Source organism: Ursus americanus, chromosome 18, assembly GCF_024610735.1.
Source record: "Ursus americanus isolate L20-20 chromosome 18, mUrsAme1.1.p, whole genome shotgun sequence".
Lineage (NCBI taxonomy): Eukaryota > Metazoa > Chordata > Mammalia > Carnivora > Ursidae > Ursus > Ursus americanus.
The window spans coordinates 20,198,463-20,216,990 of NC_142144.1; the positions used below are offsets into that span (position 1 = coordinate 20,198,463).

An 18,528-nucleotide genomic window follows, 5' to 3' on the forward strand; every position below is an offset into this window, starting at 1 on the left:
TATTTGTAATTTCTGACTTCAGGAAGTGTCCAGTGTCTTCTAAGGGCTTACTTGATTAGGTAGGGTCCAGCCAGAATAATCTCCACTTTTATGAACTCAAAATCAACTGATTTGAGATCTTATCATGGGAATGATATCACAGGTTCCTGAAAGAGAAGGGATCTCATACTGGTGTAACACGGGGGGGGGGGGGTGCGCAGAGATAATGGGGGCCATATTAGAATTCTGCTTATCACAATATTTACAACATACTTTGCTAGGCTCTAGAATTAATGCCACACAACTAGGGAAAGCATTGTTGGGACAGTTTGAGAATAAATGAGAAGCGTACCACTGTGATTTGTGGAACAGCAAAAAAATTGTTCGAAAAAAATTTCAATAATAGGATGGGGAGACTAGGCAGAAAATTGTCTTGAAATTAGGTGGGCTAGGGAGTCTTGAGCTCAGTGAAGATGCACTGAGAATTGTATTCAGACCAAAGACTGAGAGGGCAAAGGGAGCAGATGCCACCACTGCTGACTGAGGGATACCTAGTCCTTTATTCATCTAAGTGGAAGGTGCAAAACAGGGTGTGTTTGACTCTGGAAAAAGGAACAACGTGGTTGGAATAACTTCACAAGCCTACTGCCCCACTGTAAATTCCAGCAGGGCGAACAAAGGCTGTGTCTATGTGGGTCTCCACTCTTTCCCCATTACCTAGCACAGCCCAGCAACCTAGTCTGCACGTAGTAAAGGCTCGACATACAATTGTTGAATGAAAGGCGTCGATACACCAAATAGCTTATTGAGAAATAATTTCTGCTTCAATTGCTTGATTGTTGGGCTCCATTTGATCTCTATTAGACGAGGGTTTTCACGGAGGAGTGATGTGTTCATTGAACCTGGGGTTTCCTTTTTTCTCATTGTTCTTATACCATACATGTAAAGACATAATTTGAGCGATTAGTGCTCTTTCCCTATAAAACAATGGTGTCTGCGCGTTCGGGCTCTTTCTCCTTCCTCCCTCAATCTCTCTTACTATCCTGGCTGTATGGAGTCTTCGCTGGGCATCATCCTTGAGGGTTTCCCGGCAGCTGGCTGCAGTGAAAGGCAACTCCAAATTCTGCCTTCGCGTGGCCGAGCCTCTGTGCGTCGGGCACCGTGAGGCACCGTGCAGTGAGGAACTGAGCACGCTTTCTGCGAGCTCGCAGCTCACCTCTCAGGACCCTCCACTGAGCCCCCGGGCCACCCTGCTCTCCCGCTGGGAGCACGGACCCCCGCTGTACGGCGGAGGCTCGGTCAAGATGGCCGCGCCCGGCCGCGATACCCAGGGGCGCCGCCATCGCAGCCTCCGGGCCGGCTGAGGCCGCGCTTCGAGCCGCCGCCATGTCGGCCTCCTCCTGCGAGCGGATCCTCACAGAGCCGGAGAGCGTGGGCCGGAGGAGGAGTGCGGGGACGACCGAAGGGGCCGGGTGCCCAGCGCAGATGGCTGTGTCAGAGCCGGGGGGCAGCGCCGCGGTGAGCGCGATGACGGGGTGGGGCGGCCTGCTGGTCCGAGGTGGTCTAATTGGGGGTCTGTGATTGGAGGGTGACTGTAGTCTCTGAGACTAGCGATGTGGGAGTTGGAGGTGATGCTGGAGGGCCTTCTGGCGGGGGAGGGGTCGTCGGCGTTCTGGGGGATCTGTGGGGCAGTGGTGGGGGCCCTGCGGGGTCCGCGGGGGCTACGGGTTATGGAAATCCGTGTCTGGGGAGATCTGCGGGGACAGCGATGAGGGGAGTCTGTGGCACTCACGGAAAAGCCAGAGTCTGGAAGGCTCTGGGCATCAGAAATAGGGGCTTTGTGGGGTGTCGGAGACTGGGGAGGTGTGTGGCAATTTGTGATCTGTGGGAGCCTAGCGATTATGGTGTCTGCAGTGGTTAGAGACTGGATTGTCCCTGTGTGTGTGCAGAGGTGCGAGGAGGTACCTTAGGAGTTTATCGCAATAGTTCAAGAGATGGTGATGGTTTAGCGTCGGGAAATGCAGGGAAATGAAAAATCAGAGTCGGAATACATCTGGAGATGAGCTGCTGAGACTTACTGATGAGTTGATATGAAAGACGAGGGAAGAGAAGAATCAAGATTTACATCTAGACTTTTGGCTTGAGGCACTGGATAAAGGGTGCTTGCCTTTTCGGAGAAAGGGTTGTGTTGGAGACAACCAGATTTGGTGGATATAAATGGGAGCCAGAGTGGATGACAGTGGTTCTCTTTTGGCCACGTCAAGATGCCCATTACATGTCCAAGTAGGGAATGATAGTTGTTTAATGTACGAATCTAGAACTTAAGAGAGGTTTGGGCTAGAGAATCCATATGTGAAAGGCTTCAGCATAAAGATGGTGTTTAAAGCCATGGAATTGGATGAGATCACTTAGGGAGAGAAGGCAGAAGGAAGAAGAAAGGAGGGACCACGGACAGAGCTCTGGGTCACTGTGACATTTAGAGGTTTGGTAGAGGACAGAAAAAAGAAAAAGGGGAACGAGGAGCAGTAGCCACTGAGATATGATGAAAACTGGAAATGTGGTGTCAAAGAAGCATAAAGAAGAAAGCTTTTCAAGACAATGAGTTGTGTTGTCACAGTTGTGTCATATGCTCTTGTGAGTCCCAGACATAGGACTGCAGAGAATTTGACTTTGGCAAGATGTAGCTCAATGGTTATTTTGACTGATGAGAGTTTTTGTAGTGGAGTGATAGGGATAAAATCCTGTTGGAATGAGTTGGAAGAATGGAGGTAATGAAGTAGAGACAGCAAATATAGACCACACCAGGAGTTTTGCTGGCAAAGGGAGCAAATAAATTGACATTGGATGGGACATGAGATTAAGAGATCATTTTCATTAGATGAATTGATATTAAAGCAATTTTGTATGTCAATAGGAATGATTGAGTAGAAAGGGAAAAACAGGTGGTACAAAAGAGAAAGAGGTTAATTGCAGGGGGTGAATTCCTTGAGAAGACAGTTGAGGATGAGATCTAGGGCGTTAAGTGGAGAAAGTGTCCTTAGGTGAGAGAAGGGACGCTTCTTCAATTTTAACAAAAAGGAGACAGATGATAGGGGTTTTGGAAATAGATTGTTGGAATTGGTGGTAACAAAGCAAGGTAGTTCTTGTCCATTTACACTTACTTTCTCTTTCAAAGTATAAGATGAATTTATCAGCTGAGAGTGGGAAAGGAGTAGATGCTGGAGATTTCAGAGAGAAAGAGGAGAAGGTTTGGAATAACCATCTTGGAAAGAGGAATAGGAAACTCTCAGTATTGGATGCCCATTTGAGATATGTGTTATAAACCTGAAGTGAGTCTAGGCAACACAGTTGTTTAATTTTTCTCTCTGGAATGTTCAGCTGCAAGGTTGCAGGCAGAGATTAAGAGGAGAGTTGGGTTTGATGAAGTTTGAGGCTTTGCTAGGTAAGTACAGTGGAGAAGAAAAGGGGCAAGGAAGTTAAAGCTGTTTTCCATGCAGTGTGTATGGTGTTAGAACAAAGAATCTAAACAAAGAAGAAAAGCAAGGTCATGTGGTGATGGAAGATTGTGGCGAAGTGGTTAGGATCAATGGTTATAGGGGCTGAATGCATTTGGAGAATTATTGGCACGGAAGTACTAGAGGAAGTAGGCTGGCAGCATAGGGAACGGTGGTCCGAGGGTAGAATGTATTAAGTAGAGTGGTGCTGTCGTGGTATATGGCAAGGTCTAAGGAATGGATGAATGATAAGTAGGTGGCTGATTATGGGTGCGAGAAAAGATGGTTGGAGTAAGGAAAGAGAGAGGCCAGGCTGTGGAATGGCTCCTCTACATTGATGTAGCAAGAGTGCAGGAGCTGGACTGAAGAGAAGCATGGTGTTCAAGTTTTCAGTGAATGAGGCAGAATGACTGTGTGCAGAAATTGACCTAAGTGGCCCCAAACAGCTATCCTTAGAAAAGTCTGCTTGCAAGGTTGACCTTTGGCTGATGTCTGAGAACTTAGACTTCAGGAGGCTTCCCATCATTCCCAGAAATGATCAAAGTGGCTCACTATGCCTAAACTATGTAAGCAATGCGGTCTGTGCCAAGCTCCTGATTTCCTTCTGGGAATCTCAGATCTTTGTGTGTGCCAGGAAGAGGGTGCCTGTGAGTTCCACTGAGTCCCTAATGCTCTTCCTTGGGAAACAACATTTCACTTGTGTTCTCACAACTTATTTCTGGAGGAATCAAGCATGTCCTGTGTGGACTCTTGGATCCTTGTGCCCGGTTTCTGTAGACTTTACCCCGTACACCTTTTCCTTAGCTGATTTTGCTGTGTGTTCCTTAGCTGTACTAAACCATAGCTACGGGTACAACTATATGCTGAGTCCTTCAGTTTGTCTAGTGAATTACTGAACCAGGGGGTTAATAGTTTAAAGTCTCATGATATGGGATTTTGAGGGGTGTGTGAAAAATCATTGAAAGTTATCATTTACCTCCTCTTCAGGCCGTGAAGTACATGAGTCATGGTTGGGCCGAAACAAACAGCCTCTACCAGGGAGCATTGTAAGGGGCAGGATTCTCAGGAGACAGGCAGATTTCAGATAAAGGGAGCAGGTGAAGAGAATGGCCAAAGAGGTTGAAGGTATAGTTTGCTGGCACTGATTTGGGTTTCTGTAAAGGCCGCTGTTGCTGTCAGTGATTGGGGATTGATAGGATACGGATTTGGGGTCGTATCAGAGATATTGATGTGTTCCGTGGGTAGTTGAGGGACCCCTGGGATTATGTGATTGGAGTGACTGGGGAGCGATTGTGGAAATCTGTTGCTGTTAGTGATTGGGAAGTTGTTGGGATCAGTCATTTTGGAATTACATTAGTGATTGGGAGGCCAGTGGCAATCAATGATGGGGCTTATTAGAAATCAGTGACTGGAGGTCTATGAGGTTACAGACTGGTGATATATGCAGCTAATTGATTGGTGGCTTGTGGAGATAAGGGGCCATTTTTCAATGTGAAACAAATATGTTTGAACGTGTACTCATTGGTGACAAAATTCTCCAGTAGCTGTGTCATCCTCCTCTCACCTGCCTAATAAGAGGAGAATCTTCAACATGCTTTAATTTTTCCCCCATCCCCCACCCCTACCAGTTGTATTCCTGCTTATTTTTCTTATATCACACCTCTTGATTTTGAGGATACTTTTATAACAGTTGTACAAGAACGTTATCAAGTTACTTGGCTGTAACTAGACATTTGACTGGTTTTATTATTCATAGCTCTTTCTTATATATTACATCTTTCCCAATCTTGAAATCTTTATTCTGATTCCCTTTTCCTTCTTTTCAAAGTCCCTCCTTTTCTTCTCCTCCTCTGTCCCTGTCCCCTTTCTTCTATTTCTAAAGTACATAGGTAATATACTTTCTGCATCCTTACATGCCTAAAATACATTATTTTTGCTTCCAAACATAAATGATCTGTTGACTGGTTATAAAAATCAAAGGTCTCAATTCTTCTACCTCAGAACTCTATTCCATAGTCTTTTGTTAGACGGATTCTGTTTGGTTTTGGTAATTTTCTTTCTCTCTGATAACTGTATGATTTTTTTTTTATCCTCTCGAATAAACAAATTTGCAAATGGGACTGTTACTTTGGGCTGCTACAACAAAGTACTATTGACTGGGTAGCTTATAAACAACAAATTTATTTTGACAGTTCTGGAGTCTAGAAGTCCCAAGATCAGGGTGCCAACATGGTTGGGATCTGGTGAGACCTCCTGCCAGGTTGCAGATTCTTGTTTGTATCCTCACTTGGCAGAGAGAACAGAGAGGAAGCAAGTGGCCTTATGACTCTTATAAGGGTATTAATCCCATTCATGGAGACTCCACTCGCATGCATTCATCCAATTCTCATAACTTCCCACAGGCCCTATCTTCTAATGGCATCACATTGGAGGGTAGGGTATCAACATATTAATTTTGGGGATACACAGACATTTAGTCCATAACAAGGACATTTCTTAATATGATTTTTGTCTCTCAAAAATGCAGAATTGGGTAAAGAATTAGTATCCTATATAACATCATGATCGACATTGAATGGTTGAGGTAAGAACAAATCATTATTATCTTGTCCAAATCACCCATTAATATGCATAACATTAGACTGAATAGGAATATTGCTATTACAGGGATCGGTAACATTCCAAGATGTGACTATGGCCTTTACCGAGAAGGAATGGGAGCAACTAGATCCTGCTCAGAGGAGCCTGTATAAGGATGTGATGCTGGAGAACTACAGCAACCTTGCCTCGATGGGTAAGGACAATTCTTTCATAATTCGAAATGTGTCCACTCTGATACCTTCTCTCTGAAGTTCTTGATAAGTTTGGCCTTGGTTATTATGAATCAAAGAGTTTGAATCCCTCTGGGTATGAGGCAGGATACTTATGCCCCTGTCTCCAAAATGGAAGGTCTACTTAGACCGGGTACATGGGCAGCCACATTGTGAAATTTCAGAAGCCATATATTCTTTCTATTTTTCTTTCCTTCTTTCTTCTTTCCTTCTTTCTTCCTTCCTCTCTCCCTCCCTCCCTTCCTCTATCCTTCCCCCCCACTTCCTTTCTCTGCCCCTTTTCCTCCCTCTCTTTCTTTCTTTCTTTCTTTCTTTCTTTCTTTCTTTCTTTCTCTCTCTCTCTCTCTCTCCCTCCCTCCCTCCCTTCTTCTCTTTTTTTCCTTCCTTCCTTCCTTCCTTCCTTCCTTCCTTCCTTCCTTCCTTCCTTCCTTCTTTCCTTCCTCTCTCTCTTTCTCTCTTTCTCCTTCGAAGCCATATATTCTTTATCCTCTCAAGGCTCTGAAGTCCAAATATTAGCGCTTAATTTCTGGGATGTTTGTTTTCCTAACACTCAACTTCTGCCATTTCTCATGAGCAGGGTATCAAGCTCCCAAACCAGACATGATCTCCAAGTTGCAAAAAGGAGAAGAGCCATGGTTGGGAAAGGGCAAAAGACCCAAACAAGATGGTCCCAGTGAACTAGCAAGACCCAAGCAAATAGGAACCAATAGAAGTAAGTTTCTGGGTTTTTTTTGTGGTAACTTTGGAATTCTTCAATGAGTAATTTATTTTAAAAATCTTCTTAAAGATCCCAGACCCTTTTTTCTTAACCAGGAGTAGCAGTTGAAAAATATCAGAATCTCCTGGGGGAGGAGGAGTTCAAACTTCAAAGATTCTCTAACCTTAGAGATTCTAGTCTCTCTTCCGTCTGTGAAACTCTTCATGTGTGAGCGTCTCATATGAGGAGGTTCACTGTAGTTGTAAGCCAGTGTTACTCATGGGAGTTGGCTTATACCGCTTGTATCAGTTAGCTTAGGCTAAGTTACGCTCCGTTAAGGAATGACCCCTAAATCTTAGTGGCTTCCAACAAGAAAGATTTGTTTCTTGCTCATGCTGTAGCCCAATGTAGGTCCATTGAAAGAGCAGTCCCTATTTGGCAAATTCTGGTCTCATGGCAGAAGGAAAGAAGAATTAGTAGAACCACTCTTAACATTACTGATTGGAAGTGGTAGATAACTCTTTCTGCTCACATTTTATTGGTTAATTGATTAGAGCAGATCACCTCACTACTCCTTAGTTCAACAGGGTAGGAATGTATAATCCTTCCACAGGGAGGATTCAAGCGGCCATGCAGTGGGTCGGGGAGGTACAATCTTTCCACAGGGAACAATAATACAGTCTGCCACACCATGTGTATTGTGATAGGAAAAAAGGTGAAAACCAGAGCTCTGAACCTCTGGCACCAGCCCCTCAGGTGCCTAACTGACCCTTCCTTGTTGTCTTTCCTCATCCATGCTCTCCATCTCTCAGCTTCCGGAAGGGGTAGTAACCTCTCTTAGCTGTTCTCAGAATCCCATTACTGCTTGCCTTATTTAAAGCAGTGCTGTTTTTTATTATCTTCTTTTCCCCCAATATCCTGAGTGTTTTCCCCTCATCCACTCAAACTCTGGGACTCCATGGTATCACATTTCTCTCCTTATGTGTTCAAACCTTCTTAGAGCCATCCTCTTTCCACATCTCGTGGCATGATGCTGCGCTGCCTTTACTTACTTTCCATTTCTCTTCTTTTCACTGTGAGATGCTCTAAACCTGTGGTCTATAGTGCATCGTTATTTCCATTTACTCATTAACCTATGCAGTCAAATCCCACAGAATTCATGCCTGTATGTAAATTTCTGGCTTTAAAGTAACCGCTGCTTACCTTCCAGTGCATATTTTAATAGTTTTGGTCAGCATGAAATTCTTGCATATCTACCTTGAATTATACCACTTGAATCTGGTCTTCTAAGTGCTTCTTTACATTTACTTTGCCAGATTCTCTTCCTTCTCACTTTGCTGAAGAGTCCCTAAGGTTTTGTCTTCTACTATCTGTTCTTTCTTTCTTTCTTTTTCTGTTGTATTTACCTCAAAAGAATCAAGCTATTTATTCTATACCGGTGACTTTTAAGGTAAATTTTTCTTGTCCAGATAATTTCTTCATGTTGCACTCATAATTTACCTGCTTACAGAAAAACTCAGTCTCAGTGTCAGAAATGGAAAGCTTTGTTTTTCTGTCTTCCTTTCCAAATTAGAGCTTCCTTTCACCTTCCCTATTTTTATCAGGGTCTACTTTGATTTTAGGCCTGTCTGCTATGGAGTTCCTCTGAATCTCTGCTCTCTGCCTTCTCTTTTACTGTCCTCTCCTCAGTTCCTGCTTTGTTTGTTTGTTTTCTTCAGTTCTCACAGACATCACCCAAATCAGGTGGATGTTATCTCAGACCTAAATTGCTCCAATTCTTAGGCTGATTTGTTGGATCCATTTATTATTATTATTATTTTTTACAATTCATCTTAGATGTTGCCACCAAACATTAAAATATTCAATTATTATTTATATCACTGTAGTCCCCCAAATAGCAGAACGTTTACAATATATTTTTAAGTGTCCTCTGAATTTTCCAAGACTCCATGAATTTCCTGAAACCAGAGGAACTAGTCCTTCAAATGACAAATGAGGAGACCTCGTGGGTTTTGATTCATCCATTAGTGGCTTCAATTTTGGCTATGTTTACTTTTCTCTCTGATACTTGGTGTTACAACTAAAAACTAGTCCTGAGTCATCTGGTACATCTTTGTCATTGCTACAGTGACTTTCTTCTTGGTTCAGGCTCTCATATAGTACTTGGAGTTTCTTCAAGGAAAGACTGTTCTATTCCCTCCAATGATTTGCTGAGTCTAGTGAACTATATACTTTAGTTTCTGAACTTACAGTCATTTTAGCTTAAAATTCATGGTTTAGTGACTGTCTCAGATTCAGGACAAGCTTCCAGCCTTAATTACATGCTCTGTCAGACCCAACTCTCTCCTAGTATTACCTTATTATTATACCATCGCACTAGTTCAGGTTCTTTTCCTTTTTGCCTTCATGGTAAATTTCTCTCCTAGTGCTTTATATCTTTTCCTGTTGGCCAATTTCCATCATCATAAGGGGTTCCTATAATGTTACACATCAAGAGGTGTAGTTTTGAGTTTTGATCCCTTTCTTCCCAGAAAGAGATTTGCCTCTATCCTCCAGCATCCTTGGGCATTGGAAGATGCTGCCTTTGTCATGCTCTTGTTATAGTCTTTCCCCCAAAATGCTTGTATCACTTAAAATTTCCAAAATGAAAAAGCAGCTGGCCACCCTACTTCTCCGTACTGTATCTATACCTACAAAAATTGATCTTTTTCTCTATAGGAACTAATCTCTTAAGAGTCCTCGATGAAAGGAATAGTACTTCCTGGCTTACATTCAAATAACATAACTCTTTTCTGTTTGATCCCAGCTTTCACTTTATCTGTGTAATGTTCCTTTACAACCAAGGCAGCTGTTCAATTTCTATCTCTTTCTTTCTTGGAGACTCATATCTGCTTTTCTCTTTGTGTCTGTTTAATTCCCACCCTAAGGATTTTTCTGCTTTTCCACGCACCTAACTGAAAAAAGTCACCTCAAAGCGGTAGTCTCAGCTCGTAAGTTTTTGGATTTTTACACATGTAGTATCCATACCTAGCTGAAAGAAGTCTTTGGATTTCAATTCTAAATTCTTAGGAGAGAGAATATTATTGGTCTAGCTGGGGCCCTATGTTTACCACTGTCCAGTCAATTGTTTTCAGCCAGGGGTTGGATCATATGGTTCAAACATGGTTACCTCCATTTGTCAGTGTGGGTGGTGGTCTCAGAGAAGGAACACACACACTGGGAAGAGATCTTAAAATATGTCATTGTATAATGTGTGGAGGGAAGGATGTGAGCAATCACTTAAAGCCGGGAATTAAGCTTAAGATGTATAATTGGTAATTAGTAGAGTGACCTGGCAGAAACAAAGGTATGCTCCATAGCAAACTGTTGGAAAACAAGCACACGTGTATATTGTAAATCCAAATGCTATAAAGTTTGTTTGCTAATCTCATTACTATCATGGCACTACTTTTATCATGATAACAGCATCAGGAAACTCAGAGAAACTGCAGGGTTGTTATTTTGGGTTTTTGTTTGTTTGTTTGTTTGTTTGTTTGTTTGTTTTTGAGGGTTTTTTGTTTAGTACAGGAATGTCATTATTATGTTGATCATTGGTGGTAGCAGTGTACCACCCTTTCCTGCTTATTCCCTTAGTCGCCTATAAGCTGTTCAGTATTTCTTGGTGGACTTACCTTATTTTCTCTATTTTGGCTCTTTGGAGTGCAATAACAAATAACAAATAACTCAACAATAATTGAGCTAGCCTAAGTAAATAGAGGAATTTATTGTAAGGACTTACGTTTATCTCTCGTAACCTAAAGGCAGATACTTCAGCCAGACCCTACCAGGGACTAGAACTAGGAATGGGAAGCCATCAGGAATTGGGATTATGTAAATGGTCTCTTTGAGGACACGTGATCTTACATCTCTTCTTCCCTGTGGATATGTGCTTCATATCCACAGGGAAGTTGTACTGATAAACCTTCTGTTTACACAGGGAAGGTATGAAGTTTGTACTGATGAACCTTCTGTTTATACAGGGAAGGTATGACTTTACTATTTCTTGTCTTATATCATTGCAAAACCCAGTAGAGACTAACTGGAGTCTAAATTTCTAGGAGGAAGACTCTTATTAGACACCGTGGCTTGAGCCAGATGTGTCTCCAACTGTGACCATGGAGAGTTGAATTAATATAGTACAGGCTGTGGGAGCCAAATACTATGGATGGATTGGCTGTTATCAAAGCTGGGAAGCTTGGGGTGAGGAAAACCTCAAAAAATATCAACTACAATCACAAGGTCTTTTAACTTCATATATTACCTAGTCACTGCTCCTTGTGGTTTATTTCATCTTCCATCCCAGGTTGCAAGGTCATATTTATAAACAGGCAAAGTTTTGTCTAATTAATGTTATCAATTAACTTTTCTTGTTTTTACTCTACAGCACTTTCCCCTCAAGCCCAAGAGCTTAGGGACATTTCCACTTGGTATTTCACTCACTTTGGGATACTAGGCTTGAATAAAGATTCAGCCCCACAATAGGCCATTTCTTTTATAAGTTGTATTCCAAAATATGAAAGGGCAAAGATTCACAAGAATGTCTTATTGAATTCCATTTTAGACGAACTCCAGCAAGGTAATGCCCAGCTCGGGAATGACCAGGAATCTCAAAACAAACTCCTTAAGGAAGTTACATTCAAGAAAAAAAGTCTGACTAAGAAGAAAGGCCATGAATGTAGTTCACTGGGGGAAAAAATTGTGAGTACAAAACATGTTCCTTCAAAAAAAAAGCTTAAATTTGATTCACATGGAAAGAGTTTGAAACAGAATTCAGAGTTACCTGGTCATATAAGAAAGTATGCAAAAAAGAAACCTAGTGTAGCTAAAGAGCACAAGAAATCGTTCAGCCGTAGCTTACCTGATACAAAGAAAGACAAAAATCAAACTGGAAAGAAACAAAAATTACCCAACCATAGCTTATCTAATAAGTGTGACAAAACTCAAACCAGCAAGAAGCATGAGAAATTAGCTCAGAATAGCTCATCTGATACTAAACAGGACAAAATTAAAACTGGACATGAAAAATCATCCAGCTCATCTCCTACTAAGTGTGACAAAACTCAAGCTAAAGCAAAGCCCTATGAATGTAATCAATGTGGGAAGGTTCTCAGCCATAAACAAGGACTCATTGACCATCAGAGAATTCATACTGGAGAGAAACCATATGAATGTAATGAATGTGGAATAGCCTTTAGCCAAAAGTCACACCTCGTTGTACATCAAAGAACTCACACTGGAGAAAAACCATATGAATGTATTCAGTGTGGCAAAGCCCACAGTCATAAACATGCCCTCACCGACCATCTGAGAGTTCATACTGGGGAAAAGCCCTATAAATGTACTGATTGTGGGAAAACTTTTAGACACAGCTCAAACCTTATTCAACATGTGAGATCTCATACAGGAGAGAAGCCCTATGAATGTAAGGAATGTGGAAAATCCTTTCGGTATAACTCATCTCTTACTGAACATGTGAGAACTCACACAGGTGAAATACCCTATGAATGTAATGAATGTGGAAAGGCTTTTAAGTATAGCTCATCCCTTACTAAACATATGAGAATTCATACAGGGGAGAAACCCTTTGAATGTAATGAATGTGGAAAAGCTTTCAGCAAGAAGTCACACCTCATTATACATCAAAGAACTCATACTAAGGAGAAGCCCTATAAATGTAATGAATGTGGAAAAGCATTTGGACATAGCTCATCTCTTACTTACCACATGAGAACTCATACAGGTGAAAGTCCTTTTGAATGTAATCAATGTGGGAAGGCCTTCAAACAAATTGAAGGGCTTATTCAACATCAGAGAGTTCATACTGGGGAGAAACCCTATGAATGTAATGAATGTGGAAAAGCTTTTAGCCAAAAGTCACACCTCATTGTACATCAGAGAACTCATACTGGGGAGAAACCTTTTGAATGTAACGAATGTGGAAAGGCTTTCAATGTGAAGTCACAACTTGTTATACATCAGCGATCCCACACTGGCGAGAAGCCCTATAAATGTAATGAATGCGGGAAAGCTTTCAAACAAAATGCATCACTTACCAAACATGTGAAAACTCATTCAGAAGAAAAATCTCATGAGTGAAATGAATGTGGAAAATCTTTTAACTCAACTAAATTTTTTATTTAACCTTAGTAGGATTCTGAATTTTAAGGGTGTTAGAAAGCCTTTAATAATAACCTAATTACACATGAGAGAATTTGAAGGTGAATCTTACATAGAAGCAATGGATGATACCAACCTTTTATTAAAATATTGTCTTAAAAATACTCAATTATTAATTATTTATATATTCAGACCAAAATCTAAAGCTTTAAAAATCGTTAATGGGCTGAATAATCAGAGCAATGGAGAAACAAATTACATATGCTGACAATTCCTGAGTTGCTTGAGTGTGTGTACTTAAGCTCCACATATGAGAATTGAGTTTGAATATCTGTTAATTTCCATGTATAAGTGTGTCTGGCCACTGGTATGAGCCTCATCTTTGATATTATCACCTAACTCTTTCTTAATGTCTTTGTTAGCTTCTACATCAGCTGCAAACTTTCTAAAAGTTATTTATGTAAAAAAATATTAACACAAAATTAAGAAAAAAAAAATCAAAGAAAGCAGCTGAGGATAGGGACATCATTCCCTACCAGCACCTGTGAATTGTTAAGTGAATAAAATTGTTAAGCGAAAAAAGCAGGTTGCTGAACTGTGTGTATAGTATGTCCCCACTTATGTACAAAATCGTATGTTTGCCTGTCTCTATGTATGTATGTATGTACGTATGTATATATTTGTATGTGAATAGACTTGGTTTGAAAAAATACAGAAGAAGTTTTATAGTGGTTGTCATGAGCAGAGGAATACAGGAATGGGGGCTAGGATGGGAGGGAGACCTTTTTATGATATATACTGTTTGAATTTTTAAATAATGTACATGCGTTATTTTCACAATTAAAATCTTTTTAATATGCATACATCAACACTGATTAAAATTTTCACTGAGCTCACTCTATGGTGTTGTTTGATGAAGTAAAAGTGTCTATGCCTATTATGAAGGGTGATGAATCTGAGGATATGGTATTAAACTTGATACTGAATTCACAAAAACTTTTCCTATCAAGCACACATTTTTTAAAAAATAATTGCAACTATAATTTAGTGCCATGTTTCTTCTATATGCCATATTTTTAAAAGACTGGAGATAAGTTGTGATTGCAGGTGGACAAACGTGATTTTCTGAACAGTCACTCCATTTTATCACATATTCAGAGCACTTATAGACAAACACCGCAATCTGGGGTTTCAAATGTATTGCAGCAAATGCCGCTACTTCCTGTTCTTGCTCAATAGCAGGTATTGTTAATGGATCACTGCACTTTTTCTGAGTGAACCTTGACTTGGCCTCAGAGTCACTCTTAAGTATGCATTCCAGAAGATATTGTGATTCAGTTTGGGTTTGCACATGAGACCTGTTTTCCACTGCATACCTATTTACTATCATTATTTTATACTCATAAGTAATAGATTAAAAAATACAACTGAATTGTTTTTCAATTGTTACACTAAAAACAGTGACATAAGGACAAAAACGGTTTTGTTATATGAGGTAATAATATTTGGCATGCATGTCATCTTTTACATTTTCATAGCACATTCATTACATTACCTCATTTGTTCTTCAGAATAAACATATGGGTCAATAAGCAATTGACTTTTCTTTGTGGTCAATTCTGCTCAATAAATATTTCACCTCTATTCTAGTCTAGCATAATGATGGACCCTCAACAAATATGTGATTAAGTGCCATCTTTCCAAATACCTCCCATTCAAGTTCCTTGCCTTCCTGATTTCCTCATTTCAGAGAATTAACAGATGTAAGTATTGAGGATGGAAGTGTGTGTGTGTGTGTGTGTGTGTGTGTGTGTGTGTATGTATGTGTGCATACATGCATTGAAAAATCAACTCAAGGATGTTAGAACCTCATTTCCAGGTAACTTACTTACTCCCAGAGAAGGAAAATGCAATGTGAAAGCCATTTTCCATCAGTAACTTATAACCAGGTGGAAGTCTGGTACTATGCACAGAATGAATCCTCACTGTCCGGAGCTGTGGAAAATCTGCACTTTTCAGAAGGATAAAACAGTTGCATGTTATGGCTATGTTTAATTTCCCATACCACTTGGAGAACCCATAATAGTCCATACCTGGCACAGTATGCCTGAGTAATAGAAATGAATGCTGCAAGCCATCCTGTAGAGTAAGAAAGGAATTAAAAGTTAGCATCAATAAATGAGGAAGTGATATCTAAAAGATCATTGGAGGCAAAGGATGAAAGAAAATAGATTTACAGAGGTGAGTCCAAATCAATGACAGCATGTATCAAAATTGCCTGGAGGGTTTGTTAAAACAAAGACTTTAGAAATGGGCCCCACGCAGAGTTTCTGCTACAGTAGGTCAGGGCATGGAAGTGAGATTTTGCATTTTTAATAACTTACCAAGAGATGCTGAAGCTGCTGGTCTGGGGACCACACTTTGAAAAACACTGATTTAAATTATTGTTGAAGTAAATTTAAAAAGTATCTTAAAATGTTTCTGAGATATTTCTCTAATGTGAAGATAATGTTTGTATACACAAATACATATGTTGGGAAATGCATAATATCACTATCATTATGTGGACAGTGATTCAGGATTGTCAGTTTAAGAGTAAGTTTATGTTTTTCTAAATGATTTTTTCATTTTCCTGAATTAATTTTATTTTGTTGTAATGAAAGTTCATTACTGGGGTATGGCCAAGTAGAGTCCTACTGATCCTGACCCTCCCACAATAAATAGTTATAAACTCTAGACAAAACCACGCACATATAACCAATGACCTGAAGGTACTGGAGAGTGAACAAAAGCAGATTATGTGAAAGAGTTGAAACTTGGAAGAAGGAAATGTAGGAGGTTAGATCACAGCTTTAAGCCTGAGGACATGCTGAAGTTGGTGTTGTGGGGTGGGGGGTGTAATTTGATAGAAAACATGCAGTCTTTTTGAGATGGAAAACCATAGGACTGAGTGCAGGGCAACCACAGCCACTTGGAAAGTGAGAGGAGAATCCCAGAAAAGAGAGACTCAAAGAGGGGGTAATCCAAATTCTGTGAATAAATTCTGCCCAAATCTCTGACTGACCCCTGAACCATGCATATTTGGCACAAACTCCTAATGCTTCAAGTAAAGACAAGAGAACTGAGCTTTTATTTGTGTTGCTGCCCCACAGACTTAGTTTGAAGTTTGAGCTCAACCATGCTAATTACTTGATAAAACAAAATTATTAATACTCTTCAGAGAAATATAACAGAATCCAAGCTCTCCACAACTTTTCATTCATGATATGTAGGATATAAGAAAAACTTACTTGACAGTCAAAAATTAAGAAATTGTGACCCCATTTCAAGAAGAGAGACAACCAACCCAGAAGTTGGAATGAGCATATGAGGATATTAATATAATTATAACGGTGCTTAATGAAATAAAGATATCCTCACAGTGAATAAAGATTTTTTAAAAACTAAGCAAAGAAAGAGAAACTATGAAGAAAAACCAAAAGAAAATTCTAGAACTTAAAAATACCATGTCTGAAATTTAAAATTCCCTGGATAAGTTTACCCGCAGAATGAAAATGACATAGGAAGGAGTGATTGAATTTGAAATAGCTCAGTAGAAATGATTCGAAGTGAGGGAGAAATGATTGAAAAGATAGGAAGAGAACCTCAGTGACCTGTGGGAAAATAACAAAATGTCTTAATATGTGTAGCTGAAGTCCCAAAAGGAGGGCCAGGAAAGAGTGGGATACACAAAATATTTGAAGATATAATGGCTGAAATTTCCCAAAATTTGGTAAATGATATAAATGTACTCATTTGAGAATCTCAGTGAACTCTAAGCAGGTTAAGTGTAAAGAAAACACATCCTAGAGAAGCTGCTAGAACCTAAAGATAAAAATAAAATCTGGAAAGCCAGGCGAAAAAACAACACATAATATGTGATAAAAACAATTCTAATGATTGGTGACTTACTATCAGAAACTATGGAGGCCAGAAGAAAGATCAGTATCCTTAAAGTGGTATGGAAAAACAAAACAAAACCCTCTGACCTTGAATTCTGTATCCAACAAAAGTATCCTTCAAAAATGAAGGTGAAGTAATGACATCTTAGATAAAAGAATTAAGAGAATTTATCCTCAGATGACCATAATGTTTTTCAGGTTGAAAGAAAATGACACCAAATGGAAACTCAGTCCTTCAGGAAGCACTGAAGAGCATGAGAAATGATAAATATATAAGTAAATATAAGACTATTTTAACCTCTTCATTTCTTTAAAATACTTAGAGTTGGTGGTTTTTTTGTTTTTTAAGATTTTATTTATCTGACAGAGAGAGAACAAGCAGGGGGAGCAGCAGAGGGAGAGGGAGAAGCAGGCTCTTCACTGAGCAGGGAATCCGATTTGGGGCTTAATCCCAGGACCCTGTGATCATGACCTGAGCCAAAGGCAGACACTTAACTGACTGAGCCACCCAGGCGCCCCCTTAGGTTTTTTTAAAATAAAACTTACAACATTTTCTTATGTGGTTTGTAAGGCATTTAGATGCAATACATGTAACAATGCTAGCATGAAGGCTGGGGGCAGACGTATAATGTGGAAAGGTTTCTAAATTGTATGTGATTTGGTACAATATCAACTTCAAGTAGACTATGAAAGTCAAGGGTGATAAAGCAATTACCGAAGAGTAAAGCAAAGAGGTATAGCCAAAAACATAACACAAATTTATGAACCTCTAAAAAGTATTTTAAAATTCATAATGGAAATAGGAAGGGAAATACAGAAGAAGAACCTCAAAGGAGAGAAACATACAAATAACAAGATGGTGGACCTAAATCCAATCTTAGCAATAATTACTTTAAAAGTTAGTGGACTAAACTCTCCAATGAAAAGGCAGAGATTTTCATAATGGGATAAAAAAGTAATACCCAATTGACCCAATTTTATGCTCTGTACAAGATCTAGACTTTAAAGAGACACAGATAAGCTAAAATTAAATGGATTGAAATGATATGTCATACAAATAGTAAGCATACAAAAGCATGAATGGCTGTATTACTAGCAGACAAAACAAACTTCTCAATAAAAGTGTTAACAGAGATAAAGAGGGCCAATTTAAAAAGGTTAAAGGATTAATTCCTCAGAAAGACATAATGTTCATGAACACTTATACGCCCGAAACAGAGCTCCAAAGTACAAGAAGCAGACATTGAAAAACTGAAGAGAGTTATCAAAAATTCCACAATCATAATTGAAGATTTTCACATCCTTCTCTAGGCAGCTCATAGAACAGCTAGACAGAAAAATTAGTCAAGATAGGGGCGCCTGAGTAGCTCAGTCAGTTGAGTGTCTGACTCTTGATTTCAGCTCAGGTTGAGGTCTTGGGGTTGTGAGAT

General features: G+C 39.9%; 1 protein-coding gene across 1 annotated transcript; it reads left to right on the top strand.

Annotated features, from left to right (window-relative positions):
• Positions 1-1,327: 1,327 nt before the first annotated feature.
• Positions 1,328-14,054, top strand: ZFP37 (ZFP37 zinc finger protein). Its single transcript, XM_045814823.2, has 4 exons — positions 1,328-1,497; positions 6,141-6,267; positions 6,882-7,016; positions 11,602-14,054. The coding sequence occupies exons 1-4, from the start codon at positions 1,366-1,368 to the stop codon at positions 13,134-13,136; spliced, it is 1,929 nt and encodes a 642-aa protein (XP_045670779.1). The 5' UTR covers positions 1,328-1,365; the 3' UTR covers positions 13,137-14,054.
• The last annotated feature ends 4,474 nt before the right edge of the window (positions 14,055-18,528 follow it).